Source organism: Patagioenas fasciata, chromosome 18 (assembly GCF_037038585.1).
Source record: "Patagioenas fasciata isolate bPatFas1 chromosome 18, bPatFas1.hap1, whole genome shotgun sequence".
In the NCBI taxonomy this organism is placed as follows: domain Eukaryota; kingdom Metazoa; phylum Chordata; class Aves; order Columbiformes; family Columbidae; genus Patagioenas; species Patagioenas fasciata.
The window spans coordinates 10,572,946-10,587,341 of record NC_092537.1 but is presented as its reverse complement, the minus strand read 5'-3'; the positions used below and the strand labels follow the sequence as shown (position 1 = coordinate 10,587,341).

The 14,396-nt window shown below is 47.4% G+C and overlaps 1 protein-coding gene across 16 annotated transcripts in view; it reads left to right on the top strand.

Annotated features, from left to right (window-relative positions):
• The window catches only part of LOC136109470 (dynein axonemal heavy chain 9-like), a 194,874-nt gene that overhangs the window by 51,281 nt on the left and 129,197 nt on the right, over nt 1-14,396 (top strand). For 13 of the 16 annotated variants that reach the window (XM_071816733.1, XM_071816735.1, XM_071816739.1 and 10 more), the window contains 7 exons: nt 23-233; nt 2,501-2,628; nt 3,099-3,207; nt 3,889-4,036; nt 5,305-5,479; nt 8,440-8,613; nt 9,997-10,204. In XM_071816733.1, the coding sequence (XP_071672834.1) occupies nt 23-233; nt 2,501-2,628; nt 3,099-3,207; nt 3,889-4,036; nt 5,305-5,479; nt 8,440-8,613; nt 9,997-10,204 (1,153 nt within the window). Of the gene's footprint in view, nt 1-22; nt 234-997; nt 1,112-2,500; nt 2,629-3,098; nt 3,208-3,296; nt 3,760-3,888; nt 4,037-5,304; nt 5,480-8,439; nt 8,614-9,996; nt 10,205-14,396 lie in introns of those variants that run through there. The other 3 variants (XM_071816747.1, XM_071816748.1, XM_071816749.1) reach the window with 3 other exon arrangements.

The window sequence follows — 14,396 nt, the reverse complement described above, 5'->3', positions numbered from 1 at the left end:
AATTTGGGAGTGTTTTTCTCAGGTGGTGCAGCTGGAGGAGTTGCTCACGGTCCGGCACTCTGTCTTCGTGGTGGGTAACGCGGGCACGGGCAAGTCTCAGGTGATGAGATCCCTGAACAGGACTTACCAGATAATGAAGCGACGTCCTGTCTGGACAGACCTCAACCCCAAGGCAGTCACCAATGATGAGCTCTTTGGCATCATTAGCCCAGCAACAAGAGAATGGAAAGACGGTAAATGTCATTTCATGTCTGAAATATGTAGATAAAGACGGGTATTTTTAATGAATTTCCCGAGCAGCAGCAGGGTGACTGGTTCTTCATGTGCAGGTCTGAGAGCCCAGGTGCTTGTCTGCTGCCTACAGCCACATGACAGTTTGTTGTTGAAAGGATACACAGGATGTTTTAGCTCTTTGATCTTCAAATGGGAAGTATAGCATAAGCCTACTTGATCCTATTGCCCTAAGAATAATTTTAATGCCCATTAATACCAACACTTACCAGTTCCTAAGTGGGGCAGGCAGTTTTTGGGAGTTGGCTGGACCAGTGATGGAAGAGATGTCCCTCCTGCACTGTGGTGTGCACTGGGACCCCAAAAAATGTCCCATCCCCAGGTTTTCATTGCTGATAGCACGCACAGCAGCCTTAACGTCAGTTTTTCCACTCAGTATGGCTGCCCGATCTCTGTAGCACACCAGCGTTTGCCAAGCTGTTGATCCTGCTTACTCCTGAGGAACATTTCAAACTTGCTGGAAGATTACAGAAAATCTGGAGTGGAAATGTTGGGTTGTGACTAATACATAAAGGCAGCTTCGATTTACGTGTGCGGCGGGGTTGGGAGGTGTGGGGGAGGTGAGGGAAGACATTACCATAAATCATCCACAGCAGCAGATGAGCTGCCACCCACCTCCCCTGGCCCCGCCATGGACCCTTCCCGACCCCCTGCTTTGCTCCAATGCCAGGTTAATTTCTTTCTAATTGTAATTAGGGAGCCTAAATCAAAGTGGCAGAGGGACGTGCAGGGTACAGCCTGAACTGTGCAGACTGGCTGCAGCAGTGGCTGCAGATCAAGGGCAGCGGTGACACCGAACAGCAGGAGGGACATTTTACAGGTGACTGTCCAGTGGTTTCTGGCCTGCGATGGTTTAAATGAAATAGTGGCACTCCTCCCTAAGCTTTCAAGGCAGATATTTTCTGCAGTAACCATTCCTGAAAATGTTGTTTCATGTTGTCAAAGACCAGCAAGGCAATCTTCACCAGAGCCTAACAAGAGGTGACCTGTTCCCTTACAGATCAGCCCCTGCTTTTCTGCTCCCCAGTTTTATCCTGTCACATTATCAGAAGTTGAAAAGGTCCTACATGTTAGGTGGTAAAAGGTCCCATATGGGAATACCAAAAGTGTTCTTTGCAGAACAAAACTCTTCTTTTAAACCCCAAGAGAGCCGTGTGCTGTGGATGCACAAGGTCAGGACAGAGGCGCTTTCCTCTCCCCGCTGCCGCGGTGTATCCGAGGGAAGCCCTGATGCCCTGAGACAGCAACTGTTTCTGATGCTAATAATGTCGGAGTGGTTCCCAAGGCGTGTGTCCAACACGTAAGGAACTGGCTGGAGGCAGAGGTGCTGAAGCGTTATTTTTGTTGACCCAGTCTCGGGATCACACACCTGTTCCAGGTGAGCCATTCTGCATTTGCTGAGCACAAGCTTTATCTTCAGTCAGATGGTGCCACTAGCTGTTCCTGATCTGGATCACAAAGAAATAGCTTGTCCTGGAGAAAAAAAGAAAAAAAAGAGTTCTTGTCACAATTCACTGGAAGAGAGGCTTTTTTTAAAGTTTGCCTGATGTTTTTTCATGAAGACCAGCATCTCCCGAGGTATTTTCACATGTAGAGGAGAGCAGTAGTTTTGTGGAGTTTTCATTTGCTCTGCAGTGCTGCTGCTCTATTCCCAGCCTTCGTGGTCTTCTTAACATTCATTATTTACTCCCCTCGAGACTCTGTATCCTCTCTCTCCTTGATTTTACCAACATTTTGTTCTGTCATTCAATGTCATTCTGTGCTTGTTCTCCCCTCAGTCTCACTAAGGCCATGACCCAGCGTTTAATGCATCTTGATTGCCCTGATATACTTTGAGCCACAAAAAAATATTTATAAGGATTTCCTAGGCATATTCAGGTGGTTTTCTCTGCATTGTATAATTCATGCCGCCTTTTGCCTTTGAGTAGCTACTGTACATTTTTCTTATCCCTTATGATTCTCGGTGGGAATGAAGCTCGTGCGTAGGTCTGCAATCATTTTCAGTAGTGATAACTGATAACCCTTTTTTCACTTTAAAGCAAACTAGAACCGTATTGTGATATAGTAATATTTACGTATAGGCACATAGAGTTTTGCATGTTTGAGAGGAAAGCATTAATTAGAGTAATTTTTACTGTGTTGCTGGAGAAAACCGTTAGAGCAGGTGTCAAGTTCAGTGTTCATCACCATCTTCCTGTCACCCTCCCAGGCCTGTTTTCATCAATCATGCGAGAGCTGGCCAACATCACGCATGACGGTCCCAAGTGGATGGTACTAGATGGAGATATTGATCCAATGTGGATTGAGTCTCTTAATACTGTGATGGATGATAATAAGGTAATGAATATAAGTTAAAGAAGGAGATATTCTTTGACTGCATGGCATGGTTCAGCCTAAAAATGCAGATGCTGAAATAACACCTCCTAGAATAATGCGGTTGTGTTTCTTCAGATACACCAAACAATATCACATATAGAAAATGGTGCATGAGGGGAAATAGCTCAAATCATGGTTTCATTGTAATTTCCCTTCCTGGAACTGGGCTCATGGATAATCACAGATGTCCTGATTGTAACTCCAGGCCCTTCAAAAATAGGGTGGGGTCATAATTCCACACCTTTTTCCGCCGCTCGAAGTGCTGTTCCTTTGAGTCATGGAAGACAGTTCTACTACCTGCTGGAAATCAGCTGCTTTCCCTCAAGGAACTGTGCTGGCAGCAACCAAGCTTTTTAGTGCAAAGTGCTGAATGCTTTTCATTCCTGTTCCTGGGGAAGATGTCATTCTGTCTGTCTGTCTGCCCAATGCAGGTGCTGACCCTGGCGAGCAATGAGAGAATCCCTCTGAACCCAACGATGCGGTTGGTGTTTGAGATCAGCCACCTGCGCACAGCCACCCCAGCAACCGTGTCCCGAGCGGGTGAGTCCTGGCCTGAGCTCCGCACTGGGATTTGCTGTGAACCCAGGAGGATCTAGTGCCATTAACCAGTCTTCTGTTGGCCAACTTGACTCCTGTTGCAAGTACCCAACCTGAGATCACAGCGGCCGTGGGTGGACAGGGCAGGTTTCTGACAGACAAACTGAGGATCCTGACCCCAAATGCACATGTGGAGCTGTCATCATCCTGGAGATTTACCCAGAGCACTCTGACTGTTGGTGGGTGATCATGGCTTCAGCGTTGCTGAGTGCTCCTGTTGTGCAAAGCCCTTTGGATGGACTTTATGAGGAGAAGGACAGTATCTGTCCCAAAGAGTTCTTGATCTTCTGAAGAAGTGCATGAAGTATGGGAGAAGGGAATGGAGGTGTCCCCTAGTTTTACACATGGGGAAATGGGGCCCAGAGCAATGAAACAGCTCAGACAAGACAATGTTCTGAATTTAGGGCAAGGTCATGAAAAGCGCCGTGGTTTCAAGGGTGAAGTCTCTTCACTGTTCATGTTTCTACTCTGCAGTGGGGCAGGAAAAGGGGGCAGGTAATGGGGTGTCCCGTCATATTTGATAGGGTTTTAGTTGTGTGAAAGTACCTGGTAAATTCTGCTGGAAGAAATAAACAGTTTCTGCTGTGTCTTTACTATATGTTCTCTCTTACCCTGGGCCTAAAGGGATCCTGTACATCAACCCGTCGGATCTGGGCTGGAATCCTCCAGTGAGCAGCTGGATTGACAGGCGAGAGATCCAATCCGAAAGAGCCAACCTGACCATTTTGTTTGATAAGTACCTGCCCATTTGCCTGGACACCCTCAGAACAAGGTACCATCTGATGAGTGATTGTGTCACCCGTGGTGAGGGCATGGGGACACCTGCCACTGTCCAGCCCAGCTGTGCTGCGCTGGGTTGTGCTGCACATGATCCTCCTTGCCCCTGGAAGCCCTGAGCATCATTGGCTTAAGCTCAGAGAACCAGCAGGGCGAGGTGGGCAAAGTGACGCTCCTGCCTGTATCGTGTTGGTCAGATCTGGTTTTCATCTGATTTTGATTTGATTTTTACTGTATTTCCTGTATCAACTCTCTATCTCTTGGAAAATAATTCCGGCAGATCCCAAAGAGAAAGCTTTTCAGCCTCCTGATGTGTCAGGCTAGACCTGAGCCCACTCCACAAGTTATTTTTCATTAAGAACTTGGGTATTTGGAAGGGTCCTAGTGCTTCTTGGCTTGATTTGGCTTTAAAGCAGTGTCCACAGGGAAGTCATGTGGTTCTTGCTTATCATCATGTGAGACCATTCTCTTTCTCATACTGTGGTGAGGACTGGCCAAAGTAGAGTCCCAAAAAACTTAAGGGAGCATCTCCCATCCTCTACTTGCTTCCTATAGTTGCACTTTCCTTTAAAAACAAAAGAAAAATCAGTGAGCATGGGAGATGTCAGCCAAAAGGGGGATGTGTCAGAAGGGTCTGGAATCAGGACTTAAACATTGTGCTAGGGAACTTCTCTCTGTGGGACCAAGTTGGTTTTGACTGTTGGTAGCAAAGTCAATCGGACGTTTCCCATTCTGTTTGCTGAACATTGTCTCAGAGCGTGAAATCCACGGGATTAGCTGCGGGCAACCCTGAGCTGAGTGTTTTGGTAGCTTGCTTAATTCAGAAATCGTAGAACCAACCTTTCAAATAGCTATAATTACTTTATGGAGGACTTCAGTGCAGCTACAATATTAGTTTGGAATTCTGTAAGTGTAGCTTAAATGAATGTAAAATGGCAAGATGAAAGGGTTTATTTTATTACTCCTCTATTTGACCGCTTTTGAACTCATCGTGCTCGCAGGAAATCATTGCCTTTAGCAAGTCTTCCATTCTGCTTCTTTCAAGAAGATCAAAGTTTTAAAATGCTTGAAACTTCTGATTATTGTTATTACTTGTATATGTGCCGGTGCCAGCGGGTCTGAGTGTGAGAATGGGTGTTCTCTTTATTGTACCTGGGAATAGGACACGTACCGCTGACAAGCAGAATGCCAGTATTCTGAAAGAGCATTTCTAGTCTTCCTGGGTTGTGATGGACGTATTGCTTTCTAATTTCCATCCCTTAGATTTAAGAAGATTATTCCCATTCCTGAACAGAGTATGGTTCAGATGTTGTGCTACCTCCTTGAATGTCTCCTGGCAGAGGAGAACACACCTCCTGACTGTCCCAAGGAGCTTTATGAACTTTACTTTGTCTTTGCTGCCGTCTGGGCCTTTGGTGGATCAATGTTTCGAGATCAGGTAAGACGGAAGATGCCTCTTCAGCATCTTTCACACAGTTTGTTTGTGTGGTTTTGTGTTGTTTTGATTTCTTCATACTTTCTGAAACATAGTGCTATGCCAGTAATGCTGTTTTCCTGGGGCTCTCATATAGGTGATAATAAACTAGAAACACAACAATTCCTTTTACGAAAGGCCTCGTTATCCAGGGTGTAACACCACCGGAGAACAGCTGAGGGGTCAGTGGTAAAAGTGGAGGGATGTTTGCTTATGCAGATGCATTTCACTGGGGAGAAACATAAGGTTAACTTATAGAAGCCTGTGGATGTGCATAATGTGATCAAATTAAGACTGATTTATCAGATGGATGTATCAGTGGAGCAGTCTTTCAGCCTTCTGACTGCACAGGTAGACGTGCTACATAACACAAACCAGCCGGTGTTTTGTCACCAGGGCAGAGCAGAGCGGGAGGAACAACCTCCCTTGACCTGCTGGTCATACTTTTCCTAATGCACCCCAGGTGCCATTGACTTTCGTGGCCACAGGGGCACACCTACTCTTGGGTGGTTGCATCCCCTAGTCAGAGGACGCCTTATCCTCAGATCTAAAGTGTGTAGTCCTGATGTCTGGGTCTGCCAGCACTGCACTGCTGTCAAGGGCTTGGAGATCCACGTCTGATCTCCGCTGGGCTTGTGTCAAACTCTGTGTTGTCTGGACTATGCGGGAGGTCTCTCCACGAATGTAACACCAGACACCCCTCCCCAGCTCGGGTGGAGGCACTGCCGTTCTTAATGGCTGCTCAAGTGCTCCCAGGGGTCTCTTTGTGTGTTTTCATGTACCTTAACGCCAGACCTAGAGTGTCTGCTGGTCTCTTCACATTTGCTCCATGCCAAGGATCAGATGCTTCAGGAAGTGCTGAACAACACAGCTCAAGCTCAGCTGGGTGCTCACTTGGTGCCATCACACCTTGTGACCATTGAATGACCTGTGCGAGACCAGCTTCCTTGGTCCTTGTGGAGCCTCCATTTCCCATGTGCCAGCTGGGAAATACTCAGCCTTAGTGTTGCCGGTCTAGGATGACTTAAAGAAACAAAACAAAACACAATAAAGCCTGGGAAGCACTACTTGTCTTTGCTTCAGCAGTACAAGCGCAAGTATGCTGGTGTGCGGTGCTGTGGCAGCTGGCCGCTGTGTTCCCCGTGCCGCACAGTCAGTCCTGGGTGCATCAGGCCGGGCTCCTGCCTGCGGTAGTGGCTCTGGGTGGGCTGCAGGAGCAGGTGCAGGCACAGCGACCCTCCGGGAGGCTCCGCCGGGAGCCTGGCTGTGCGTTGCTGCCCGCGATGCTCTGTAAATGTCAGAGCTGAGAGTGCGAGGATACAGCAGTCCGAGCAATGGGGAGCCTGATGAAAAATGATCCAATATAAAATCTGTTTATTGCTTTCCACCGAAGGTGCCCTTCGCGCTGACCTTTCGCTGCCGAAATGTCAGGAGAAACAGTCTGGGAGGCTTCCCACTACTCGGTGCTTGTTGGTGGGTAGCAGGGCCCCTGTATAAAAACAGATGATAGATTTGCCATTTCCTGGCTCTGAAATTAGCGGTAATCCATATGGGGTTTTTATTAAGGAAGTGGTTTGAGTTCCACACCGTTCTGGCAATAGAGCTGGGGCTGGAGTGGCTCCATTTAACCGCGGGGTCAGGGAGGGCGGGCAGCGCGGCACAGCGCGCTTGCAGGCGGTTTGGCTGTGCGGGGTAAGGGCACCCTTGTGGGAAAGCTTTTAGCAGCCACGCACGTCCCGCTCCACTGCGGGCTACTCTGCTGCCGCTGCTGAGGAGTTATAACAACGGGAGAATGGAGAATTACAGGGATTCTGCCTCTCTGAATAGCATGAGTCTGCAAAATCGTGGATACTAACAATGTGTTTTTCAAATCCACTGGTCTTTTGAGGGACTGTGGCTCAGGAGGCTTTATGGAGGACACTTGGTTCAGTTCAGCAACAAACCCAGGTTTCCTTATGGAGGCCGAGCAGCCTATGGACAATGTGTTGGTGACCCCACATTGTATGGCTATGGGGAGGAGAGACCCGCAGACACCCCAGGAACAAACTGTGCTGTTAAAACGGGCTAAATGATGCGTCCTGTATTTCACAAACATCTTTCTCACAGCAATTTTCCTCTCCTCCTCCCCTCCACCTCTCCCCAGTTCCCATTGTCCACATGGCAAGGTGTTTGGGCGGAATGACTGGCCCAATGTCATACAGGAGACCTAGGGCAGAGGAGGGGACTAAGCACATTTTGTGAGTCCTGACCCAGCATCTAAAGCAAAACTGTCACCCCAGTTCTTGAAAAAATTCAGATGCTCCAAAATCTCCATGGGTAGAAAGATACAATGGGGAAAAGCAAGGAAACGGGTGCTTTGAGGGGAATGTGGCAGCGCAGAATCACGGCACGGTCAAAGGGGCAGACCCTCGCTGCTGCTTTGGTACGCTGGTGTCTGCAATCCTGCTTGTCTGAAACGTTGTGGCTTGAAAAGAAGCCAGAAGACAACAACTCACTCTGAATAGAGTGGTGTGATTGATGAGGAAAGGCTTTGGTATGCATGCTTTGACTAACCATGAGCACAGATGTAGACGGATGTTGTGTCCTTGTCTGTTGGAAGAAGTAGGCACCAAGAATCAATCAAGCGGTCTGTTTAGTCATAGGCACGTATTTCTCTTTTTCAAATTGATCCATCTATCTAGTCTCAGACATACCAAGAGTGATCAACACAGAGGATGAATTATTTAGATGAATAAATAGGACTGATGAGCAGAAATGAAGAAAATGAAAAATTAGGCTTAATAGCAGGAAAAATGATAAGAACTTTATGCTGTGGAATATATTTTAAGGACTAATCCCACTCTGGTGGACTGGGATAGATAACATTCTCCATTACTAATTAATTGATCCAGATTAGCGTATTTTCTCCACTTTTTGTCTTATAGCTTGTGGACTACAGAGTGGAGTTCAGCAAGTGGTGGGTGGCAGAATTCAAGACTATCAAGTTTCCCTCTCAGGGCACAGTCTTTGACTTTTACATTGATCCAGAAACGAAGAAGTTTGAGCCTTGGTCTAAACTTATTCCTCAGTTTGAATTTGATCCAGAAATGCCCTTACAGGTATGTGAACCTTGCACGTGTTTTGTCTGGGAAGAGCACATGCATTTTAGTGACTGTATGCAGGCATTTCAATTGAAGTCTCATTCGAGGTCAAGCACTTCATGATAAGAATGGCATTCTGTCCTGGTTTTGTTAAAAACAAGTTTCTCTTTTAGTGAATTTGCCTGTCAGGTAAAACCTTCATATCAGCTGCGTTTTCCTGGAGAACCAGATCCATGTTTTGGTAAACATAGCAATGGAATGTGAGGTTATTGATAAGGACAGATTCGCATCTTGCGAGAGGGGCAATGAGAAACAGGTGACCAAGAAACTGACAAACAGAGTATAACATCCCATTCACGTGAACACTTCATATAAAAGTGGGAGATCACGAGGATCTCGTCCATTTTGCTTATGGCCGAGATTAGGAGAGGACCTTGCTGGTCGTCCCTGCGAACTGAGGCCTCATGACAGACTGAATCCAGCTCCGGTTGGCTGCAGAGTCCAGTCCAGGACTTCAGGTGCCAGCTCTGCAGTTGCTGGGGCTTTCAAGATTGGTTTTGTATATTTTGTATTATTTTCTCTATTCTTATTAGTAGCATTAGTAAAACATTTTTAATTTTTCCAATTCTCTTCTCTCTATCCTTCTTTCCCTCCCAATTGCCTGTCCTGAGTGGGAATGGGGGAGAGAGAGGGGCTGAAGGTGGGGGAGAGGGGGCTAACAACACATCTGCCATGGTTGTATTGTCACCCCACAATCAAAACCCTTGACACATTCTTTATGAAGTACAACTCAATTACCCATCTTTCTTTACTGTACTTTGATTGTGAAGACTCATCCTCCATCCATCTTCCAGAGCTGAGTGATGTACATGAGGCGCAGGCTCAGAGACACCTATGAGCCAGGGTTGGTGTGCCCAGGGTGCGGGATGGAGGTGCGTTTGGCCTGCAGAGAGAAGCAGGATGTGGGACAACGTAGTGACAAAGTCCCTGAGACACCATCTCGTCATTCTGCGTGGCTGAAAATAGGGTTGTTTATATGATTTGGACGAAAAATGAGAGTTGCTGCAGGTAGTGAATTGCGTTTGCCAGCTGTGCCTTTCTTTCCTTTTAGAGGTGCCACAGTGAGCAGATGACTTGTAAAAATTGTTACCATTTTAGCAAAATGTGTGTTTGCGGGGAGATCCAGATGTTGCTCTCAGCATCCCGCTGTCATTGTTTCGTCTGTACAGATAGTTTGACTTGAATGGTTGGTAGCAGTGTATTGTTCCCTTCCTAGCGCCATCTAGAAACTCAGGTCACCGCACTCATTCCTGGCTCTCCCAGTTTGATGTCTCCTCAGAACATGGCAGTGGGGTGGTGCCACAGATGGGTACGCTTACCTGCTCGTTTTGCCCCTCTCAGGCTTGCCTGGTGCCCACCACCGAGACGGTCCGTGTGCGGTACTTCATGGACAGGCTCCTGGAGCGCCGGCGCCCCGTGATGCTGGTGGGCAACGCCGGCACGGGGAAGTCTGTGCTGGTGGGGGACAAGCTCTGCTCACTGGATACAGACGCCTATGTGGTGAAGAAGGTCCCGTTTAACTACTACACCACCTCTGCCATGCTGCAAGGTAAGACAATGGCTGAGACATGGCACTTCTGCCTGGCAGGTCACCAAATTCCTGGGGTGTCCGTCGGGGTTTGGAGTGGGGTGTGCACTGTGGGCACTGCACTGGCACCCACTGACTCTTAAATCCCACTGTGAAACTCACAGGTCCGCAGACTCCTGGTTTTATGGAAAATGGCATTTCCCAACATGAGGGATTGAATTCTGAACACCACGACTCTGGTTCAGGGCTGTGCAAAGCACACACTTAAATCTGCTGCTGTTCTCTACAGCACACAGCTCGTACTTGACTTGAGGTGTGTCTTTAATACGCTTGAATTTAAGCCCGTGCTGAATAGAATGGGTTGCTTGGCTGGGATCTAAGCTGTCCTCAGAGTGCAATGATGGGAATTGCATCCCAGTTATCAGTGAGGACAGTGCTAATGAGAATATCTTTGATGAGGATTTTGGCACATCAGTGAAAGATGAAGTTTGAGACCAGGATAAGGTCAGTTCTGCTGTGTAGTCTTTTCACAGATGAAGAGAAAGAGGGAATTGTTGAAAAGTGACTCATTTTGGAATGGTATTTTCACTTTCAGTTGACCTAAAGAGAGAGGATAATTTTCTACATGTATTTATTAATCAGGAATGAAACAACCTTGCTTGTTTTGAGTTGAACAACAGCTGTGGGTCACTGTAAACCAAAATAACTTCCTTTATGGAGTTTGGTCTGACCCAAGTGTCCTGAAATCCCTTTACTCCCTCTACAGGACCAGCATCAGTGAGACCAAGGTTTTAACCTTCACCATGTGGGTTTTTCCTGGCCAGGTGGCCCTGGGGCGAACACACTCACGGCCATGAGCATCACAGCCCCTGTCTGTGCTCTGCTGGGCTCCCGACACTGCAGATGTTTTAAGGAAGGTGTCAGAGTTTAAAGTTGCCCTGTGGGACTGATCCACTCGCAGAGGTGACAGCACAGGCTCAGCCCACGCTGTGTCACCTGGGGCTGTGTCGTGGAGTCACGGCAGCTTTCTGGGGCAGGTCTGAAGGGTTTTGGGTCTTGCTAGTGTGTGATGGCTGCAGTCTCCCTCCTCCCTCCCAGGTGCCCCTTTGCTTTTTTCCCTGTGTTGGGGTCTCTGCAAAATGCCCTTGAGCTGCTAAATGGGCTGAGCTGTCTGTCTCTCTGTCTCTCTGTCCAGCTGCCTGGGTGGGGGACAAAGATGCTGAGGGACCTAGAAATTCTTTCTTATGGGGAGAGACTGAGAGCTCTGGGGCTGTTGAGCTGGAGAAGAGAAGCTGAGAGGGATCTGATCAATGGATCAATATCTCAGGGTGGGTGTCAGAGGATGGACCAGACTGTTCAGTGGTGCCCAACGCCAGGGTGAGGGGCAGCGGGCACAGACTGAAACACAGGAGGCTCCATCTGAACATGAGCAGAAACTTGTTTGCTGGGAGGTGCCAGAACCTGGCCCAGGCTGCCCAGAGCGGGTGTGGAGTCTCCTTCTCGGAGACATTGAAACCCGCCTGGACCCACCTGTGTGATCTGCTCTGTGACCCTGCGTGAGCAGGGCTTGGACTGGGGGATCTGCAGAGGTCCCTTCAGCCCAACCAGCCTGGGATCCTGTGATTCTGTGAATGTGCAGCCGTTTGTCTCCAGCTGGATGGGCGAGTGTGTGCAGGTGTTATTTGTACAGGCAGACCTGGCACCGTGTCCCTGGTCATGAGCTGTGGGCTGAGTCAGTGATTTTCTTCCCCTGCACAGAGGAGCAAGTTGTCTTGTGTGTGGATGAAGATGTGGTGGTGAGATTTGCATTGAGAAGCATGATTTATACTGCTTGGCCTGGATCCCTGCTGCTCATTTTTTAGAGTTAATTTGTCCCTTTTTGTGTAGTTTGTCACTTGGCTGCTTTATTCTTTTCCCCAGCAGGCACATCTTTAAATTTGTAAAACATGGGCACAAAGTAATTTTGGATTTTTTCTTACTTAAAAAAGATCCTAACTTGAGTTCCAGTAGTTCCTTAGACAAGGTGCCTGTTGCTGCAGAGATTTATAAGATGCAGCCCTTAGGGGAAGCAGAGTTGTTGTTCAACCCATCCCTGCATCCTGTGGCTTCCAGAAGCGCCATGTGCACAGGGAGCCCAACACTCTCTCTGCCTGAACCTGGGGCCAGTTTGGGGATTTTCTGTAGTTTATTGTGACTAAATACCACATTCTGTGGCGTTTGCCCTGGGCCTCGCTCTGCTTCGTGCCCTCTTGGGCCTCTGCCCCTCCATCAGATGTAGCCCTGACTTCTGTCATTCAGAGAAATTGCAATAAATCTTGTGGGTTTTTTTGTTTGGGTTCTTTTTTTCCCTCTCCCTTGCTCACCAACCAGAAGGTACGAGGTGTCCAGACTGTTTCTTTGAGGTGCTAGTTTGAGTATGTGTCAGGATCTCACACAGACACACCGCCCCTTATTATTATTGTGAGATACGGCTTTGAATTGAAATACCACTTCCACGAACATGTCACTTGATCCCCAGTAATTGCATTTCAGTGTGATGAATCTCTTGCATACTTGTTTAACCTCAAAAAGGGCTGATTTTATATGTTAATTAGGGACTAATTAAATTTAAATTAAATGCTTATTTGAAACACTTAATTTAACTTGCTACCAGAAATTTCAAATATTGTGGTTTTATTGAACGGGGAGAGAGGCTCCGCTGAGAAAAGATTCATCATTTTTCGTAGCACAATCCATTCCTTTGTGCAGCAACTGTCTGTGACAAGAAATCAGCTGCATTTTGAGTGGTGAGCAAGGCAAGCTGTCTGCAGTGCACCCAAGCAGGAAAAACCCAGCGTTTTGAAAGGTCTGTGATCTGAAACAAACCAACGGAATATAAATCTTCCTTAACAACTTTTGCACGTGATAATAAATGGCTTAAAAAAAACTCCCAGTCCCGTTTACATTTGCCAGTCTTCCCTAATTACAAAGAATTGCTACTTACCGTGTGCTGCTTTATAGCACCTTATAGGTCTGTTGCCAACCCAAAACTGCTAATGAAACAAATTCTTCGAGTAAGCACAGGGCAGAAAACCCACCCGGGGTCTGGGCAGAGGAGCGTTGCTTCTGTTTGCTTTTCCACTTACTGAGACAGTAAAGGTTGCCTGGGCTGCAATCAGAGGAATCAATAACCTATAGAACATGATGTGCAGCGACGTGGGGTGATTTTTATTAAATATCAGCCCAGGATTATAAATATTCCCCACGTTTTATGAGCTAGAGCAACATATGACCCCAGCCTTCTGCTAAAACAAATTGAAGTCTTCCAAGGCTTTGAAATGCGAAACTGTTCTCTCCGTGCTTTCCTTTGCGCGTGCGTGACCCTACTTGAAACTAGGTGGTAATTTGACAGCTCGTGTTGGAATTAAGTCTTGTCACATTATCTGGAGGGTTGGGTAACGCTGGTGAGAAGATCAGGGAACTTATGATTATTTGATGCATTTAAATAAAAGTGTCATGTTGGTTGTTCTGAAGATGTCCAGGAATTTGGCCCTGAGATCGCGTATTTTTGTCTAACAGGGTAAAAGATGCATATATTCACAAAACCAGCAGCTTTGCTCGTGGGCTTCTGTGCCCACAGCATCCATCTCCCTTTCTCCATCGCAGCGCCCAGTGCCTGCTGCCCTGGCCACGCTGCAGTTGCCGTGTCGCCGGGGCAGGCAGCAGGGGATGCTCACTGCTCTGGCACAGCCACCTCTGCAAGCAAGATTTCGTTTAAAAAATTATGCAGAAGAGATTCAAAAGGCTTTATCTTGCATGAAAAGCTCTTGTTTGCTCTGAGGTAGACATGTTTTGTAGCAGACGAAGTTTGTTGTATTTTTGTTTGGAAGGAAGAGTTGAGAGCTTTCTGATTTAAGTCAAACCAAAGTGCTGACCAAGGGTCCCTGCAGGGCTCCCAGCTGCACTGTAGAATCATAGAATCAGTTTGGTTGGAAGAGACCTTCAGGATCATCGAGTCCAACCGTAACCCAGCTCTAGCACTCTAGTCCCTGAGAACCTCATCTCCACGTCTGTCCAACCCTTCAGGGATGGTGACTCCAGCACTGCCCTGGGCAGCCTGTTCCAATGCCCCACAGCCCTTTGGGGAAGAAATTGTTCCCCAGATCCAACCTCAACCTCCTCTGGCACAACTTGAGACCATTTCCTCTTCTCCTGGTGCTTGTTCCTTGGGAGC